The 20,899-nt window shown below is 47.5% G+C and overlaps 1 protein-coding gene across 1 annotated transcript in view; it reads right to left on the bottom strand.

The window, feature by feature from the left end:
• LOC125758359 (uncharacterized) overlaps positions 1-20,899 on the bottom strand; it is a 162,803-nt gene that overhangs the window by 64,338 nt on the left and 77,566 nt on the right. The window contains exons 18-20 of the mRNA XM_049415436.1: positions 18,412-18,559; positions 10,372-10,492; positions 9,860-9,960 (exon numbers count right to left, since the gene is read on the bottom strand). Coding sequence (XP_049271393.1) covers positions 9,860-9,960; positions 10,372-10,492; positions 18,412-18,559 — 370 coding nt within the window. The remainder of the gene's footprint in view (positions 1-9,859; positions 9,961-10,371; positions 10,493-18,411; positions 18,560-20,899) is intronic.

Raw genomic sequence — 20,899 nt, forward strand, 5'->3', positions numbered from 1 at the left:
AGAACCTCGCCGCTGTGCCGTAGCAGTAGCATGTGGGTTTTAATATGACGACGGGTCGAGTCAAACGCATAGGCAAACATGATATACTGCCGGCTGGTGATAGAAAGAAATGATGGCGTGTCTCATAAGGACAGAACATCGCGCCAATCCTCACTGTCCTGAATGCGTAGTCATGCCAACCGCAATTGAACTTTTCGGGCGGATATCTCAAAGCACGGAAATCCTAGAATTGTCCCAAATGTAATTATACAGAAAAGCTACCGCCTCTCACTTTTCAATACGAACATGTCCGCTTACTACAGTCAATAAACATTTCTACATTGTATCTTAATTAATCGGGCAGTAATAGTGTTAATTACCACCTCACCCTGAGTCCCATGACCACGCAACTTATCTGCACAGGTGGCCTTCACGTACTTTCCAGTGCTTATTTTTAACGAAACAATAAAACTTAATTTTATCACGCGACGTGTGGCTTTTAATTGAAAACTTATTATTGTTGTCCGCCGAGGTGATGTAACGGTTAAAGTGCTCGGCTGCTGACCCGAAAATCGTGGACCCCGGCTGCGGCGGTCACATTTCAATGTAGGCGAAATGCTTGACGCCCGCGTATTGTGCGATGTCAGTGCACGTCAAAAGATCACCAGGGGCCGGATTCACTAAGCTTTCTCTTGCCTACGTAATTCATAGCTAAGAATTCGCGTATCTTAAGGGAATACGATAACAATGGTACGAATTTAACATACTCGCCACTTTTGAGGGCAAGGAGGCAACACGAGAGCCGATAAACGACCAGAAAAGAAAGGAGTACGCGCAGGTGACAGCAAGGCAGCATACAAAGCGTCTATAGCATCGAGAGTATACGATGATCGCAAATGTACTTTCGCTGCATCCAAGATTCCCGTTCCGGGCGTCTGCTACAGCGCTTGCCGCGTTGCAGCAGACGTCCGGGGGTCCTGCGCAAAGCCAAGCGCTGGCGTTTTATCAATGACCACAGCTAAAAAAAATCTAGTTGCTCGATGGCGTTAAGCAATAGTCCGTGCGCTATCTCGTGAAGTGCAGGCGAACAGCGCTCCAGATGCACCGCATCTATGAAACAACGGGTAGATTGAAGCATTGAAGGTTTGAAGACGTGACCGAAACGTCTCCCCCTGTTTACCACAACCAGTTTACTCTAAGCTGCACTGCCACTCAACTAATTAGGCATGTTCGAGCACGGTATGGTGATTGCTATTAGGGTGTTTTGTAGCTAGACGTAAAATGTTACATTTCATACGGAGCTTACGGAGAAACTGTTCAGAAATATGAAGCAGCAGTACGAAAGGTATCGTGAGCGTAATGTCGCAGGTTCATTTCACCGCAGCATTTTGATAGGGCCTGAATGCGAGAACAGTCGTATACGCTTATGTATGTGAACATGTAAAACGAGAAAGATTTGGCCCCGGAGGTTTCTACGAGCTAATGCTTTTCAGGAAACACGGCGCAGTCACTTCGCCCTTGCGGCGTTTGCGTGAGCAAACATAAAACAAACGACGTTCATGTGTCTCGGCCTGGAGTGATATGACCACACGCGCGAACGCTACGCTTTCGCGCGATTAACAAGAGGCAAAAATAAAAAAATACGGCGTTCGCGTGACTCTCATTTCGTCTCTGCGAAAGCCTGAAATCGAAGCGACAGAGGAGAAGATAAAGAAGACGATCCCCTGGCGCAGCAAACGTCACGGAAAGCTTCTGCAGAGCGGCATCGGATGCTTGGAGAGCATGAAAAAGCGCCGTTCGCGTTACTTACTAACGTCATACAAAAAAATGCCACACAAAAGCGAGCGAAAGTGTCACTGTGCTTACAAATGAGAATCGAAGCAAATTAAGTGAGTAGTGCGTTGATTAGTGGGAGTCTATTTAAATGACGATAAATAAAACAAACTGAGTACTGATTTAATTAGTGTAAGTGACATTAGTGACAGGTAATTAGCGATAGTTAATTGGTGATGTCGTACGTCGATATAAAGTGGACGGTAATTGTGAACTATGAGAAGAAAAGGACGACGAAGAAACTAGCTCATTTTCGAGCGAGCGGCTCGTGTCTCGCGCTGATCTGCATTTGGAACGGCCTAGAATGGACGCGTTGCAAATGCGCTACGGGCAATAAAGTCGGCCCTTTTTTAGGGACGAAGCTCCTCAGGGTATGGGCCTGTCCCTCCTTTGTAGTATGTAGTATGTAGCCACGCATAGTGGGATGTATCCACTCCATGTGATCAAGATGACGATGACCACTGATGACCATGAAGAATAAGCGTGTTCCAGTATAGTGGAATGTACCCACTACACGTGATAACGATGACGCTGATGACCATGAAGTATAAGCGTGTTGCAGACCACACATTCTCTTTCTGCCATGGATGAAAACAATCGTGAAGGCGCTCTCGCCCTCGAAAGGCAAAACGGCAACGTCGACAATAAACGTTCCCCTGAGCTTAACGTCATATATGAGGACCCCCGCGTTTGTGTGTCAGGTCTTTGCATGATGATCGAGTGGGCAAAATTTACGGGGATTGGCGGTTTACCAGATTACCTCCGGAGCTTCGTCCACTCATCATCATTCACTTCGTGGATATGGCGTGATTTTTCTATTTGTCTACGACGAAGCTTCCTTTCTTCTGCATTTCATGGTGTCGAGAAACTGGGGAACTTTGTGATCCAAGCGACCTGACCACGAAATGACTTCCACAGTAACGAAGATGAATCGGATAAAGGGCAAACGAGTGACCCAACGAGCTTTGCCCACGCGTCTCCGTAACGAGGCAAGCTAACTCATTCAGTCGAGTCAGTTTAGCGCCGCGGCGCTTCGAGTGATACACGACAGACTGAAGAACTGCAACGACGGACTACGGGTGCTCAACGAACAGGTGGAAGAACACCTCGCGGACGAGCAAGCAGCCGGACTACCTGCCGGTCTCGGAGTATGAGGACAACGCGGCAGCAACGTTGTCCCTTCTCTCTTGTCAACTCGAACAACTTCAGCCTTAAACGACGGCGGACCGAGGCCCGGCTATACCCAACGACGTTGCGACCCCAGGTACGTGTTCGGGAGATCGTTCCATCGGTGATGCCTCAAGGCCGGTTGCCGGTGCTTCAAGACTACCGAAGCTTGACTGTAACGGAGCAGTGCTACAGTGGCACCCGTTCCGGGATGTGTTCAAGCATGCCGTTTGTGCAAACGTCGGTCTGACGAACGTCGACAGATTCCACTACCTGAAATCCCTTCTGGTTGGACCAGCGGCCAAAGCGATCGAGGGAATTCAAGTGGCTGATGCTTGATATGCAGATGCCATCGAAAGTCTAACCAACCGCATCGGAATAGTACTACTGGGCACCGGTGCCAGCATGTCAGACCATGGCGCAAAGGCTTCGAGGTATGCGATGTGGGCGTGACGTCTGAGTTTTCGCGACTGGCGATCTTTCAGCAAGTAAGCGAATGGAGAGAAAGGTTTCTCGACTCGATAGGGACAAAGCCACTTAGGAGCGAGTGAGGCTGAGGACCCCTTACTCACGCCGCTAAGAGCGTGGTTGCGCTTCACGACGAGATCGCCCACCTTAAATGAAAGATCGCGATGCTTACCGTCATATTGGGCCTTATGATGAGCCCTGGCCGACGCCAAACTTTGCCTTGCTTTACAGAGAGCTCGACAAAGCCGGCCCCGAAGTGTCGACGCGTTAGCAGACCAGTCTACCTGCGTCTCCTCGTCCCCGAGCTGGCACTGAATGACATTGATCACCAGTTTTACCAACTCCCTTCTGAAATTTAGGAACGCTCGACTGAAATGTTGCGATCTGTGAGGGGGCGAATGCGTTGAGCAGGGCCTCACCCCCAAACTCTGCGCGTGGCAAACTTCCGACGGCTCTGCGGCAAAGGAAACGGTAGGCGCCGGCGGGCTGACGAACGGCTTCAGCTTAGAAAATGGCCCTTCGCGATGTCCATAACGATGCCGGTTTTTAGGAGAATGTCTTGATCGAGAATCAAAGGAACACTGAGCCCTGGAAGATGAGCAAAACGAGCGCGTCTCATTCGATCTCCCCATCTGACAGTCAACGTTGCGGCGCCAGCCGAGTGGGCCACGCCTGTCGCAAGGGTGAATGTCGTTCGACAGTTCCGCAAGCGCACAGAATGCTTCCGCAAGTGGGACACCTGTTCACCAAGCAACGAACCGCTTGCGCCCGTGTCAAGCAACGCCGAAAATTGACGGCCGGCTACGGTTACTGAAGTAAACTGCGCAAGCGCACCAGCAAGACTGATTGCCCTGTACGCAGAGCGGAGAAGCAAATCTTCGGCTGCTCGTGCCTTCACTAACGACCCGCATTTACGTCTCCCTGCCTCACAGCAGGCATAGACACGGTGAATTCCCCTTCCTATGTGCCCTTGTTGACGGCAGTGGAAACAGCGCACTCCATCACGGTCCCTTTCCCAAGACGAAGCAACCTCGAGCTGATGTGGTCGGCTCGCTACGTTATCAAAGGATACGTTTCGACGAGCATCACCTCACGCACTGCGTTAGGTCCGATAGCGCCCCTTCTCGTGGGTTTCAGGTGGTGCAGCGCAGGCTGCCCTCCTTTCGTGTGTGTGGGGATCAAGAGCCCGAGCGCTCAACTCCTACGCGCAGCCACTTGCAGCAGAAAAGGCAGCGCCGTGAGGCTGTTGTCGTTGAAGAGGCATTTCCCATCCCCACGCGCAGCGCCGCTTGAGGGCGTCGCTGTATACGGCATTGGGACCTGGCAACGCCCGGCCCAACGCCGGCGCCAGTATGTCTGCCACGGCTATGACGTCACTCCCCTGGAATGCGCAGATCGGCGAGGTGGGCGCGGCGGCGGCTCTGGCGCACCAGCTGTGTGCCGTGCGACGTCACTTTTCCTCGCGCATGCACAGCACGGCTCTCGGACGTGCACGCAAAACTGCTCGAGGTCGGCCAGTGTAGCTAACGCTACAAAACCGACTGCCTTATTCCACGGCCCGCGCGCTCGCCTCCTCGCGCCTATAGGCTTCCCAAGCAACGCTTAGCGGCGCTGCTGCTCTTGACAGGCAGCGCCATCTCTGGCAGAAAAAGAGAAACTGGGGCGTGATCAGCGAGCGCTGTCCCTTCTCGCCACCGCGTTGCCGCTCGCTTCCGTGCACGTGCAGAGCTCTCGCGGTGCACTTGCGGCGTCTCACAATGTACCGCGTGCAGTGCGGCTTCAAAAGGATCTTCAAGCTTGACTGGCACTTCCGCAAAGCGAACTTGATAAAATGAGGAAAGCTCGTCAATCACGTTAACGGTGAAGAGCAGACGATCGACGACAACCACACCCGACTCAAAGCGAAATGCATTTCCCAAGTCGCGATTACACCGTGTAGGACGTATACCTCGAGGTAAAGCCCCAACCACATGCACGCGATTTTCGGGCGACAGCGACGAGCGACATGATTTGCTGTCGCGGAGGGCCATCCATCGCCGTCGCTTGTCGCGTCGCAGCCAGGCTGGCGTCGCAGCTTTCTGGAAAACTAGAAAAAATCGCTTGTCGCCCGGAAGTGAGCGCGACGATTTCCGGCAACATGGCAGCATCACCGATCCTCGCTTCGGTTGCAATTTGCTCTTGATGCTTCCAATCGGCGCGTACTTCAATGAATGCAAGTTATAGCCTACCTTCTTTGCAACCCCATCTCACGTGGAGAGCGAGGCAGCGGCCGTATTTTGTCGTTAATTTTCATCGACGGCTCGTTTTAATGTATCGTTGGTAGCTTGCTGCAATGACAGTTCAAAGTGCGTCGTAGCGTCGTAGACGTCGTAGATGCGTAGTAGATAGATAGCGTGCGCTTCCGTGCGCCCACTCGAGGTCACAGCAGATACTACTGTCGCAGTTAAACAAAACATTGCAAAAAAAAAAGAAAATCCCGTAACGCTGCTGTGACTTCCTTATCTCACACAAGTCAATAATAAATTTGACATGCTGCCATTCATCTACTCTGTAATTCTTTTTTGCAATTTACCTGCGTGCACGCAATAGTTTTAAATCTAGCAACCATGACACTTTGTCGCGAACATGTGGGTGCTCCCGTCGCGACGCGACATCGCGACGCAGCCCGTTTGTCGCTGTCGCTCGTCGCTCGAAAATCGCGTGCATGCGGTTGGGGCTTAAGTCTCATTCTGTCACGTTAAAGATGAATAATGGTCCACATGCACTCCGAAATGAAGCCGTACACGCTATCGATGTTCTGCGGCGTGGACTACGAATCATATGATTGTTGTTTTGATATGGCATGCTTACAGTAGCAGCCGTGTACTTTCGTGATTAAACGTTTGCGGCGTGCGAAAAAATGAATATACGGCCATGGCACTGCTTCCTGAGAAGGTTAGAGTGAAGTCCTCCGTGCCGCTGGAGAATCACCCGCCGATTAAGACGCGAGGCAGCTAGCTGAGCTTCAACCACTGTGAAGCAAGATGAACTGCTCGCCTCGTTTTCTCGGCTCTCGCGTCATGCTTGCAGTCTCTTTTTATGATACCGACTTGACAGGCGTATAAAACCTGTTGCGTGAACGCGGCTGGAAAATCGCACAAAGTCAGAAGGTGGTTAATTCAAGGTTGCAATTGCAAAGCATGTATGAAGTGCCAGTTATATTTAGCGGCTTAAATATATATCACCCCAATAAAGTGACAAAAACAAAGCAAACCTGCAGAACGATGTCAAAGCTTGCTGAAAATGCACAGACGTCCGTTCCGGCGTGATAAAGCAGCCTTCCCGACGCGTGAAATGCAGGCGCCGAACTTCTGACAATGTGCGGAGTTCAGTTGAATTCAACCAACCGCGCAACGCTAACGGTATAACGCGAATGTGAACGTTCAACAACGACGGGTAGGTCTCACGAGCACGGGGAATCAAAACACAAAGTTGCTTCACCTACAACCGTAACTGGACTTTAACAATGCGAGAAGACAGCGAGTAATCATTACTGTAGTCGCTGCGTGCATGCGCCCCGTTACTTACCGATTCAGGTAGTCGGAACGAACGAAAGCGATGAACTCAGACAGCCAAAATAGAAGGCGAGACAGCGCTGTCAGCTATCCACGCTTGCCGCCTTTATTTCTCGTGCGACACGCCCGGGAACCGATACAGTTTAACACGTGAATCGTGTGCCTTGTCTGCACTGTTGTGGCTGGCCACTAAACCGCAATACTTCGGACCACGCTTGCGCTTCCGCGGGGTCGCTTCTGCCATCGTGGAAATGCGCAGCTTCGCACAGCAAGCCTCTCGGTTCAACGTGCCGAGCTGACGGCCCCACAGTTACCCGCACCGAGAGAAGAACGCGAGCGCACGTGCGCTACCGCTACCGTGAAAGGGGCTGAGTCGGCCGCGCGACGGTTCAGTGTTTTCCGACAGAGCCGCAGCGCGGCTGGCGCGGCGCTGTCGTCGCGCCGCAAACTTGAGCTTGGGTTCCCTATACGTCGACTTCGTTGTTGCTGCGTCGGCACGCCAGCACGCGACATATCAATGGCTATGCTATGCTTGTTGCTGATTCAACCTTTCCCCTCCTTTTCTTTCTCCTCGCCATCGCTTCCCTTTCTCAGCTCTTGCTGTACGCAAGAGCTGGGAGAGGGAAACCTACTATAGTTTAACAAAAATATCTATAACAAAACTAGCTACAGTTTTGCTATGCGAGGAGCTGCTTTACCCTTTCTTCCTCCTTTTTTCTTTCTCCTTACACTCACATCGCTGTCCCACCCCCTTCTACTCTGTACTCTGCATGGTTATGCTATCCTAGGAGTTGCTTGGTACATGCGCGCTTTCTGTGCCTTGTCACGCGAAACGGCGGAACAAAAAAAATGGACCATCTCCCCGAAGGGAACGCTGATGGGATGCGAAGCAGCAGCGTTGCGCACGGGTAGCGTCACGGGTTGAACGGCGCTAACGCGGGTGCTGCGGTGAGCGCTGGAAGATTAGTTTGAAGCGAAACTCGGTGTAGTGTTTACTGGTGTAAACGTTTGTTTGAAACGCGGGCACGGGAGGCGAGCGGGCGTCGGAGCCGGCAACTGCAGCGCTCCAGCGGGTGAGGGAGAGACTGACGTACGCGCGTACCTGCGAGGGAAGCGTGCGAGGGGTGCGGGACGTGAACGCCCAGCTGCGGCGCGACCTACTTGGCAGCGCTCCAACACCTGCACCGAGGAAAGCGCGTTGCCTCGCGTTTGTGCGGACGGACAGCGTTACACAGGCTAGTCAAAGAGCTGCTACGCATCTAAAAAAGATCTCGCACTCGGCCGCGCAGGACTTCATAGCAGCGAACATGGTCGATCCAAGTAGAAGACTTTATCGACTAGGTTATCGGCTAGGTTACTTGGCTAAGGCTAGGTTTCAAGCTTGGTTTAAAGGGGTACTGACACGAAAATTTTCAGTTGTTTTTTGCGTCAAATGAAAGGCCAAGCCCTCAACAGCCTAGAAAAGGTAGTGCTAAGCGCGAGTGCACCCTGAAAATGTAATTACAGTATGTTTTTAAAAGCTCGTTTCGGTCCCTACTGTGCCCTGACGTCACAACACGGTATGAGCTACTCTTCACGTGCTCGCAAAAGATATAGTGACGTTTCCTCGGCTGATCCGCACCGCCGCTCCGTTGGTGACGCACAAGCGGCCATATTGAATGTTTTGGTGACGCACAAGCGGCCATCTTGGAAGTTTTGGTACCTGACGTCATCATACCTAGCCAGACTGCTGCGTGAAGTCACCAGCATGAATACTGTAGCCTGACGTCAAGCTAGTGTCGATGTCGTTAGGTGTGCCATGGAAAAATTGACTTTAATATCAAAATAAGATGTCTTAGCATCATTTGCTGAGCTTCACATTTGCTCAGAGCCGTCTCTGCATACAGGAGATTTGTAAAGAAGACTAAACTTGCCTTCGAAAAAAAGTTATCACTACCCTTTAAGGAAGGCTATATTTCATCTTTTTATGGCTCTTGAATCGACCATCTCATTCTCTTCATGCCAGCCCATTTCTCGTTCAAGTACGCTGGGTCGGATCGTCGCTGCTGACTTCTTTCTCGCTCTGCTGTACGTCGAGCTGCGATAGGCAGCATCTTCTTCAGGTGCGCGGTTCTTTCTCGGACGACCCATAACTACAAACTGCCTCGGCACGACCAGGCGCGGCTCTTTTATAACGATCCCGAGAACATGCACATGCACATTAGGTCTATTTATGACGTATTTAATGACTTAAACGGTTGCTAGACAACTGTTCTATTTAAACTTGGCGCGATTATGCTTCGTCATTTCGGTAGCTTCGACGCGACTCCTCCGAAGCTGCTGCTGTGGCGCTCGCGCGGCTTGGCATGACGTCACATCCGCTGCTGCGTTAGCTAGGCGCGGCTTGACGGCGGCTTCTCCGCTGCTACGGCTTCGGCGCATGCGCACCTTGGTATGACGTGACACCAGCTGGTGCAGTAGCGAGGCGACGCGAGGCCAGGCGGTGGTTCCTAGGCAATGGCGCGGCGAGGTTTCTTGCGGGGAACAACCGTTTTTATGCTGGGCTTAAAGCTTCGCTGTTAAAAGAAAACGGGAATTATTTGTTGTGTTTAATGCCTTTGCCGTACTGCTGCCGAGACTGCGTGTGGTTGCGTACTGGCTTTCGAGTGGCAACGTCCGCGTTTCTATCCATGCGAAGTACAAAAAAAGGTGATGTTCATTTCCTTTGGGCGTAAATAATTGAAACCATTATGATTACAATTAGGCGGGCCGCGTTGGTATAGTATCTGCCAGCTCAGTCGATCAGTCAATCGTAAAGTGGGCAATCAATCTTCAAGCAACGAGGCAGGTATGACTGGCTGACACAAAATGACGCTTACCTGTTCTGCGAGCCGTCCCAACAGTCTGATCTGCTCTTGGGACAAGCAGCAGCTTGGTCCATTCGTGTGCTTCACTGGCTGGAGCTGGGTGCCCCCGCCATCTGCGAAGCAGGCATATTGCGACAGTGAAGAACGCTACAGGGTCACACTGGCCACTGCTAGAGAGATGCAGCACCATGTTTCAGAAAATTAGTTAAAGAAGCTACTGAGATTAATGCCGACGAGGTTGTAGGACTGAGCGAAATACACAAATAAAGCTCTTTGAATTTCCCTCTCACGTTTTTTCGTTTTTTCGTGCAGCCAGAACTAAGTCGTGCTATACAATTTCGTTACCCTAGTTGTACAGTATGAGAGCATACGTGCAATAGGGAAACTGTGTTACGTCCGGACTGATTTATTTAAGGATCTAAGCGCGGTAGTTTATGAAAGCCACGAGAGATCCACAGTGTGAAATCGCAAAAATACACAACCTCAAATATGGCAAAGCAGTATTACAGAAACATGCAGCTCACCGAGCACCACCGTCTGGTGTTGTTTGGCGCCGACGCAGATCTCAGCCACTTTTATGTCCCCGGTCTTCATACAGCGCTCTAGTACCAGTGTATCCGGATCGGTCTTGCCAGAGACGACTGACTAGAAACGAACAAAAGTAAACTGAGTCAAACATTGAGCCTAACAAGCAGTACGGATGAATATCGGGCTACTCCCAGGAAATATTTTAGGGGTGCACATGTTGAGCTTGAGGAGGGAGGGAACGTATATTAAGTTTAAGAATTGCAAGTCCTTAAACAGCTTCTTCTTTTCGACACACCTCCGCAATTTATTTCTGGTCGCACATTCAGGCTGTTCGCACATGGAAAAGAGAAGCAAGGACGCTGGTGATATTACCCTGCCCAACGGTTTCTTTCTCGTCACACTGGACATATCATCCCTCTACACAAGCTTCCTTAGCCGGACGGCATCTTGGCGGCTTTTGAAGCGTATCAGCAGCTTTCCGCTGAAAAGCTAGTAGACAGCACTACCATAGCGCCACTACTTGAAATGATTATCTAGCCGAACAATTTCGAGTTTAATGAAGTCCACTACAATTCAGTGCTGGGCAGTATCGAAGATACATGTATACTAGATACTATCTTAGATATTCTTTTGGTATCTTGTATCTGTATCGCGATACGTTTCGCAAGACACGTATCAGCATCTGTATTTCCAATGTAATAAACAATGTATCGTGCACCTTAAGATACAAGATACTGCGATCGCAACACCAACATGCGAAACAGTAGTCGTTGGCTGAACTCCGCTTCTCAACCTGATACTGCTGTCGCTAATCCACCTGAATAAAACTAACGACATTTTTTATCTTTCTGCCCCAGTCCTCCAGCGAGGACAGGCGATGAGGTCTGCTCATACTATCGGTGGAGCAGAGTCACGTGGTGGCGCTCGCGCCGTGTAAATAAAAAAAAGCGTGCGAACGTATACGTGCAGCCCACTTTTTCTTACGTCGATTTTTTTAGCTGTCGGCCATGAAACTTGCTCCCAGCAACTGTCCTGTGCCGCGTACTTCAATGCGTGTGGCATCTACCGCACAAATTCTGATGCCGCTATAGTGTGGTTAGCGAAATTTCGATTGCGTTATGCCTCGTTACGAAGTCGGAAGACTGAGGTTGCTTTGCGTCTGGAATAGGGTTGCTTTGTGTCTGGTGACATTCACACAACACCTATTTGAAGGATGTCATGAATGTAAGCTTACTTAGGTGCGATGAGATAGGCTTATGGTAAATAATATTTTGGAAGTTATAGCCCCACCGGTACCATGCTATATCTAATAAAACGGGCATTTACCTAGCAGAAGATATATGACGACCCTTATCTTTTTCTTGCTGCGATCTTTATTCAAATATATTTTGAAATCATCAATTTATTGTTAGCACAAGTGCTTTTTTAGCAGTCCTTTTCCATGTCATGCACAACTTTAGTCTCTCGATTGTTTTTTTTTCTGGTCTCTTTACTGCAATATGCAATTTGCGACGTCCTGCCAAAATAACCTGTCTGTTTTATTCTTACTTTAACTCCGAGTAATTTCTACTACTACTGATTACATATTTACAATCCACCTGAGTTCAATGTTATGTCAAGGAGATGTTCTAGACAAATATATAATTATCTGTGAGAGCCTGGAGTATACAGTGACAAAAATTCTGCTCAGTACATAATAAACTATCAAAGTTGAGATTTTGTAATATATGTCACGCTTCTAACGCGATTGTGGGACACGAAGGAAGACGAGGCCAGATAGAATAAACTGCTATTCAGAATGACGCGATGTCTCTTTCATCACATATACAATAATTTTAAATTATTTCGATCCAGGCGAAAATGTTTGAGGCCCGTGTACTTAGAGTTAGGTGCACGTTAAAGAACCCCAGGTGGCCGAAATTTCCGCTGTCCTCCACTACGGCGTCTCTCATAATCATATCGTGGTTTTGGGATGTTAAATCCCAGGTATTATTAATATTATTATTAATGGAAATTATGAGGAGCCATCCTAAAGATGTTAGGAAGGGAAATCGAGAAACATTGTTTTGTAAAATGCTTCGCTTTTCTAATGAGTATCCCTACGAACCATTTTAGGCTGTTTTCCGTAGGCACTGAGATTTCAGTTGTATTGCCTTCACAGGCAACTTGACGATGCTTCATGCTATATTCTCCTAGCTATTAGGGGTGCCGCCTGTATCGGGTTTCTATACTTGTTAACTGTGATAGTTCAAAACAGATCTCCTCTTTATTTTGGTTGATATATTTGTTTTCCATCTTGCGGCCTGCTTATATATATATTTTTTTTACTCCTACTAATCTGCACATTATGGGAGCTATAAGGGGCAATAGTGCGAATTGCGGCTGTGATCTGCAACTATACAATACGTCTGACACGTTTCTGGGCTGCACATGCTCCTTCATAGAAGCAAATATTTTAAAAGATTGCACTTAGTGAGCACGTCGCTAAGGAACGCTTTACGCCAGTAGATGAGTAGAACGTGAAAACTCATTGTAGTTTTAGGTACTATATACGCAGCCGGTCTATACGTATGCACAATGCGTCACAAAAATGTCGCTACCAGCGCTATCACGCTGTACACCTGTCCGGTGATCCGGTATTACGTAAACTGTAATACGCTCACGGACCAGATAAAACTCAATATCGCTGTTTGCGCCATTGTGCGAAGGCTTTTTATTGAAGTTCCTGGATTGAAGTTCCTCGAAATAGATTGCAAGCCGCTAGCTGGTCGGCAAGCAAAGCAGCGGCTCACATCAATTACAAAAGCGACAAGATAAAACCGCAGACGGCGCAGTGTATAAAGAGCTGTCCTGTTGTTAAAGAACCCCAGGCGGTCAAAATTTCCGGAGCCCTCCACTACGGCGTCTCTCATAATCATATCGTGGTTTTGGGACGTTAAACCCCAGATATTGTTATTATTATTAGCTGTCCTGTTGAGCAGCCAAAACAACCCCACTAAATCACTTTGGAATGAAGCTAATATACTCTGGGCAAGAAATGCAAAACTTTTCAGATACTAACAAACATTTCATTCAAATGAAACAACGTTGCTCGTAGTTAAGAAATTTTAAACAAACATTTCTGTGCATAGCCGTTTTCTCCCACATTATACGTATCTATGATAACAAATTTGCGAATGTATGAAAATATCTTATACAACTGGGAGGTATCGAATCGAATACAATGATTGCTGTAGTATCTTGCATCTGCATCTCATGTGCTCCTTGCCTGAGTATCTTGTATCGTATCGCGATACCATTTCAAAGTATCTTTGCCCAACTCTGCACTACATACAGGTTAGCTGCACCTCTCTGGGAACTAATATTGGACCGAAATATGCAATTATTGGGAAGGCTTGAAGAGCAATTTTTACGCCGTCACCTTTTGAAACCGCTATGCTACAAAAGGTTTATTGTCAACAAATTTTTTATTTGGCCTCATGCTCACCTTCTCTCATTAATACTAGATTTTGTTAAAGGGACCGACGACTGAACAGAACGTGTGATTTGATCCTGGTAGAAATGGAAAGACCGTGAAATACAGTGACCGATTCTAGCATCCTTTTCGCGTTGTGAGTAGGATTTATATGTTTAATTCGTGCTTAAAAGTAACAAAAACCGGTACAGACGGTCACTTTGCTGTACGTAGTCTGATGTTGTCATGCGCGCCATAATTGGTCCTCAAAGTTAGAGTATGAATATTATTATCTATTCCTGCTCTGTTCTGTGTTGCCTACGAGGTAAAAGGAGTTGCACGGTGAGGAGCGGCGCTGCCTTCACGGCTGCCAGTGGCCCATGTAGAGCCGCGGCGCATGCGCGTGGAGTGCCCGCATGCGCAGTAAACCGCCGCGCTCGAACACAAACAGCTCTCGCGCTCACTGTTTGCAGCATGTGTTGTCAAGTGTGTATAAGACTTCATATTCGCCAGAGATAGAAAAATTCTGATTAAAATGTTTCACGGCGTTTTCCACGTTACCATTCCGTGGCTAGAGACTCTGACCAGTTAGCCTTCCAATGCGCTAAAGAAAACAGCTGTCCTAGAAATTGGTTGTCAGTCCCCTTAAGGTTCACCCATTCATATCCCTCACGCACGCCTACTCAGCGGAAACTATTAACTTCCTGAACGTCGCTATTGGTGCATTCAGACGACGAACCAAATCCGGATTTGTCGGGGACACGGACGGCTGCTCCGCAGATGATACGCCTGCAGGCGCATCCACACGACGGACGGGGTCCTCGCAGAGAACCTCAGGTGGTAGAAATTTCCGAAGCCCCCCCCCCCCCCCCCCCCCCCCCCCCCACTACGGAGTCCTTCGAAATCGTATCATGCGTTGGATGGAAACCCCAAAAATTACTATAAAGACCATAAGCAAGCCGGATTACAATCGAGCGCAGCCTCTGCGCTCACCCGCGCTCGCTGCCAGCAGACCGGTTAGAGAGTGTTCGACAACATCGAGGCAGACAGGAACGCGAAGCTCACCGAGCGTTGTCGAGCGTCAAGCATTGTCGAGGACTGTAATTTATTTCGGTGAAAACAGTGTCGTTGGCGGAACGGCTCGATGGGAACAAAGATTTGCTTCACAGAGAGCTGCTGAATACTGACCTCGCTGCTGTTGTGCGTGAGGCCCCGCATACGAAGAGAGGATACAGTGACGTCCGGACATTGGCAGTTCTTTCTTTTTTTTTTTGAGGATAACAGTTAACGACAGTGCACATGGCAATGTTGCACATTATGTTTCTATGTCTTGGTTAACATTTTGGCCTTAAAATTAGTGTTCAAACAATGGCCATGCTCTGAGACAACCGCGTTCGGCGACAGCGCCGCTCCGCCTGCCGTAGAATCCCGCGTTAGCAATGATTAAAGCGACAACTTATACGCTATTTTCCAACCCGTCAATCAGCGGGCATTGAAAGTGATTGATATCCCAAAGGTTATCGTCTTAGAATACGCCCCCCCCCCCCAAAAAAAAAAAAATTCTGCAGATCCCACGAACCGTGCGAATCCATGTTACGCGAAACATGCGGCGGGAAGGTGACTATGGCGCAATTTTTTTACATTGAGTGAAACGTTATGAAATGGCATAAGCATACACATATCTCGAAGAGTCGCACACGTGTCGTATAACCAGTTGTTTACAGTTGGGAAACGACGCCAACGGCAAGATGCGTATTACCAACACCCGAAGCGGTAAGCTGATATGTAGTGCCTATACTTGACCGTATGATGGAGAACACACGCACGTTTCACGAACACGCGTTTGCACGTGGGGAAGCGATGCTCGACAGTTCTCAGGTAGATAGCGGCGAATGTAATCTCTTTGTTATTGTGTCTGAAAGGTATGGAGACGGCCAGGAGAGCGCCGAGACGTAAAATGATAGATAGATAGATAGATAGATAGATAGATAGATAGATAGATAGATAGATAGATAGATAGATAGATAGATAGATAGATAGATAGATAGATAGATAGATAGATAGATAGATAGATAGATAGATAGATAGATAGATAGATAGATAGATAGATAGATAGATAGATAGATAGATAGATAGATAGATAGATAGATAGATAGATAGATAGATAGATAGATAGATAGAAGCGGCCAATGTGCCGAAGGTTCGCTAAGAAATGCTTCGCATTCAATAAACTAAATCAAGAGCAAGCAGAGCTGAAATATACTGCTAGGACAGCTGTGAGGCTCGGGCAGAAGAAAACTGTACTGGGTGCCAGACTATTTGCCCGCTAAAGCTGTAGGGTTTCGCTGCCAGAATCCCGATGTGGAGAACAGGTTGTGATTATTCATCCGCGAGCCACGCCGACGAGGCGCGGATGACGAGAATCGCTTATGTGAGGTCACGTGAGGCGCCGTCCGCCCCTACAAATCCGGATTCGGTCCATCGTCTTGAATGCACCATATACGAATGAAAAACGGTAACGTATGTACCAAGCTTTATCAGAAGCCTACTGACCGACAGCAATATCTTCAATAGTAGACACGTTAACCATTCTAAATCAAGCAACCCATACAATCAATCTTAAAGAGACAGGGCTCGCAAACACGGACACGAGAGATGTTAGAACACCACAAACGCTGACTCACAACTGGAGAGACGCACAACGGCGGAAAAGAAGGAAGGCACGAATACTCGTGCGTGCATGCCTATGTAATAGGCGACTATATATATCCGCCACATGCGGTGGTCTGTGCGAGAGATAACTTCCCATACACTTGATTTCTCTTTTATGCAGGTCAATAGCTGGTTGGCTCACGCACGCGCTACCACGGTTATCGATATTCCAGGCCTCAACCATCAAACGCCTTTCTTTATTCCTGTGCCGGTAGAAAATTGCGTATTCATCGAATTATGGCGTGCACTTCCACTTTCGACAGGGTAAAGATAGATTAGATGGTGAGCCACCGGTTAGCAATCTATTATGCTCCAATAATCTCTTGTTAACACAGCGACCCGTTTGCCCTACGTAGAAGCGGCAGCAGCTAAACGGAACCTTATACCCAACACACGTACGGCAATCAGTGAATTTGTTGGTATGCTTCACAAAAGAAAATATCAGTCCGCTTCTCCTCTGTCACCCGCTTATTCTGTCTCTGCACGGCGGCACATAACTTACCTAGCTTATTGGCAGCCGTGAAAACAACATTAGGGCCGAACCTACACCCTCCCAGCCAAACACACTTTCTTTAGCCACTGTCCTTCAAGACGACCATCGCTTGTGTAAAAAGAACCACAAGAATGATTACACTGAATGCGTATCTAATGTCGTTTATGAAATTCCGTTGTCATGTGGCCGATCGTATATTGATCAAACCGGTCGCTGCTTCAATGGTCTGAGAGTGACCAGGGGGAATAAAAACAGTAAATAAATAAAGCATTTCATAAGAAACATGGATGGTAATTTCTTATTTTTGTGGCTGCCCCACCGCCATCCTAAAACTTCGATCCGGGACCGAGTATGCGCCCCCCTTCCAAATCTGGTCGTGTTATCCTTTACCGTAGGGGGGGGGGGGGCGCTTGCTCGGCATTGTACGGTATAAAATACGCAATGAATGTAAAGAAGACCGACGACACGCTTTTTCCTATTGCTTTCTGCAAACATGGTTACCATGGTGCCATGGTACGTGGCATTGTAATCGCGAAATGCGCGAGTAATTTTTAATTCACAAGTTCAACACGGTTTCTAGTGGCTTATTTGAAAACGCGGGTAAGCTGGCTAGCGTGCTTCGAAGTATACAGTGCATGCTTCCATGGTGGTACAAACTTGCCTTTGTTGGTTTCGGCATTCTTTCTATGGGGAAAGTCATTTTCCTTCTTTCTTTTCCCTTGTCCGACTGTATTGCATATTTCTTTTCTATGCTATGTATGCTTTGCGCAGTTCCGATGAACATGCTGTGTGCTTTGCTCACGTCTGGTGGTATGCCACTGGTCAGTGACGCGGTACCTTTCTTAACGCGATATCACTGTTTTTGCTATTGTTATTCGCAGTGTTTTGTGCCACCATGCGCCTAGACTTGTTGTTGTCGATCGTGCAGTGCGTCTGATTGTGGTGCACTGCGCCATAGTGTCAAATTACCCACCCGCAAATCGCGCCTGCAACGCGTACTCCGTTCATGCCGACAAAGGCTGGCCCTCCAGCCGACACCTTAGTAAAACCACATTTCGTACGTGCATCCTTCTCTTCAATCACACACACACACACAGATATATATATATATATATATATATATATATATATATATATATATATATATATATATATATATATATATATATATATATATATATATAATACGCGTGTGTGCGTGTCTGTGTGTGTGTGAATGAGGCACCGTTGGAAAAAACGCACCAAAGGTCTTCATGCTGACGCACTACGCTGTCAATCCGTGTTATTGGTAATCGCGTTTGAGCGTCGCGGATAATGAATCGGACGAATACAAGAAGTGGTGTCAAAAGGCAAGCAGATAAAAGGCCAGTCACGCACGTCTCCGAGCCCGTGGTTGGCCGTGATGAGGATGCGCCTGGGGTCGCCCGTGCGGCTGTCGCAGGTGAAGAGGACGCCCGCCACTTCCGCCGGCGCCATCGCCTGCACGACCACGGCCATCGGAGAGTCTAGGGGCTGACCGCAGCGCCTGCGCTCCACATCACGCATACTACAGGTGTATACGCACTAGATGCGTGGACAGATATAGGACAGTTCGCGTAATATTCCCGAAAGGCCAAATGATAGATTGCGACGCACATTAAGGCGAAGCAAAGGTGAAATTATCCACTAATGGCGCACTGGTTGTGGGCGCCGATGCTAGATGTGGCAGAAAGTTTGCCAGGAGATACAGCTCGATTCAGGCACTACCTGCCACGTGGCAGTAGAGAACAAAATGTCATAGATCAAACTTCTAACAAAAACGTGACCAAGATAAATATTTGGACATTTTCATTCCAGATCCAAAATTGTAGGTGACGCGAATATTCAATGCAGACACAAATAAAAAAACGACGGCTACAAGCGCTTACGAAGCGCGCTGCTGCTTTTCGGCTCAGTTAGCATACTACAAGCACAAAACTTTGCATATTTACACATAATCGTGAAAATGTTGTTACCGTAACTACCAACGGATGAGGTAAGCAAAAGTGTTCAATTGCGCAAACGGGACTAAAGAAAGAGATGACAACGTGCAGAGCGCTATAGACCAACACAAGTTCATTTCCTTGATGTGGTACTGCCTACAAGAACTCACAGTGTATGAGTTAGAGCACTGCACGGGCCCGGGCCGACCTCGCCTATTACCCGCCAACTAGCTCGCCTTTTCGTTTTGCTTCAAATGGTCAGTATTGTGATGCATTACCTTAACAATGAAGTGGCATGTACATCGAAGTATATTGAGGCTCACCAGCGCATTGTTATTATGGTGTTTTTTGTGTTCGGTAGTCGCAAAACCGTTCACAGATTTGCGACACAATTATTAGTCCTGTTGCGACTGCTTGAAATGAGGCTTTAGTCCTGAACTGTGAAATTTAGATGTAAGATATAATTCACAGTGGCAGATATGTTTGGCTTTCGTGCCTATTAAAAACCTTGTCCTAAGAAACTCAATTTGAAAGGTAATGCACTGCCTCCATGCTATGATTAGAATCTTGAAATCACAAGGTTGAACGAACTTGTTGCAAGTTTCTTATACTTTCCAAATAAGTAAATGTGCTGAACAGAGGTGAACAGTACACAAAATGGGCTGCATGCACCTTGTGATTTAAGTTATCACCGTTAGGAATGTTTTAACATTCATTTACACTTGATAGTTATATTAATTGCACGTTTAGGTTGTGTTGGCTAGGGGACATTGAAGGTAATAGTAAGCAGTAAGCATCATAGAAAATGTTCACTGTGCATGCATTTCATAGTTGGCAGAAGCAGGATGGTGCAGTGCTTATGGCAGGTGCTATGTACATCGCTGGTTTAGTCAGAAGTGCAGTGAGAAAGACCACGTCTAGACGCTGCTTTGGCATAAGCAGAGTTTTATATTTAAATGTAAATTAAAGAATCGAGGCTGTCTATTGCGGCATGCCTCAAAGTATATATCTATATTTTGTCCCGTCTCGCCTAGGATTTTAAATCATTTATTTGGGAGAAGTTGCGGTAAGTTTCGAAGATAAATGAATTATTTTTCTTATAGGAGTTGCTTCCACGAAACAACAAGCAACACTGCAAACCAGCTATTGTGCCTTGTTCTTTTGCTACGTGCATAAAATCATGGCAGTAAAACATGGACAAGCAAATGAGCCCCGTCTTTCTGTATCATAATGCTGCGTCTTTCTAGATATACGAGAATAAAAGTGTGCTGCACACTGATTGCACATCTCACAAGAAAATACTTGGAAACTTCTTAAATTTGTATTTTTGTGTTTTTAGGAAAGTCTGCAGTAACAGAAGTCAAGTTAGTATTTTGTATGGATGCAGAAAGCTTAATGAACTCCTTCACTTGATATCTTTTCCAGGAAGACTGAACACTTTTGGCAAAGCAGCAACAGTTCTGGCCCACCTGTTTTTCTACAAGACGGTCTCTTCTGCGAACACTCCTGTGCCTTACAGTATACTATATTGAAGATATTGTACATTTCTCAGTATTTAGGATTGTCAGTACTTGGACTGCTGCACTGGGTTATGCACGGTGCTGTGTCCAAACTTTCCAATAACAGTGTGCGTTTCAAATTTTGCATGGCTTGAAAACATGCTGAATGTAAACTCATTTAATTTACTAAGCATGATTCTTGACTGTTTTACAGCCGTTATTTATTCCCTGTTCAATTTTCATTCCACCTCATGGCATGTCGAGTCCTTAGTTTTTTTGTGCCAAGCCACCACCAGCATTCATAGGCAATTTTTAATTCAAAGCATGGTATTGCCTAACTCCGAGGTAACTTTCCTGGGATGGTATTCTAATTCATTTTCATTGTGGTACTCTTGCATGAGCCAT

This window comes from Rhipicephalus sanguineus, chromosome 4, assembly GCF_013339695.2.
Source record: "Rhipicephalus sanguineus isolate Rsan-2018 chromosome 4, BIME_Rsan_1.4, whole genome shotgun sequence".
NCBI lineage: Eukaryota > Metazoa > Arthropoda > Arachnida > Ixodida > Ixodidae > Rhipicephalus > Rhipicephalus sanguineus.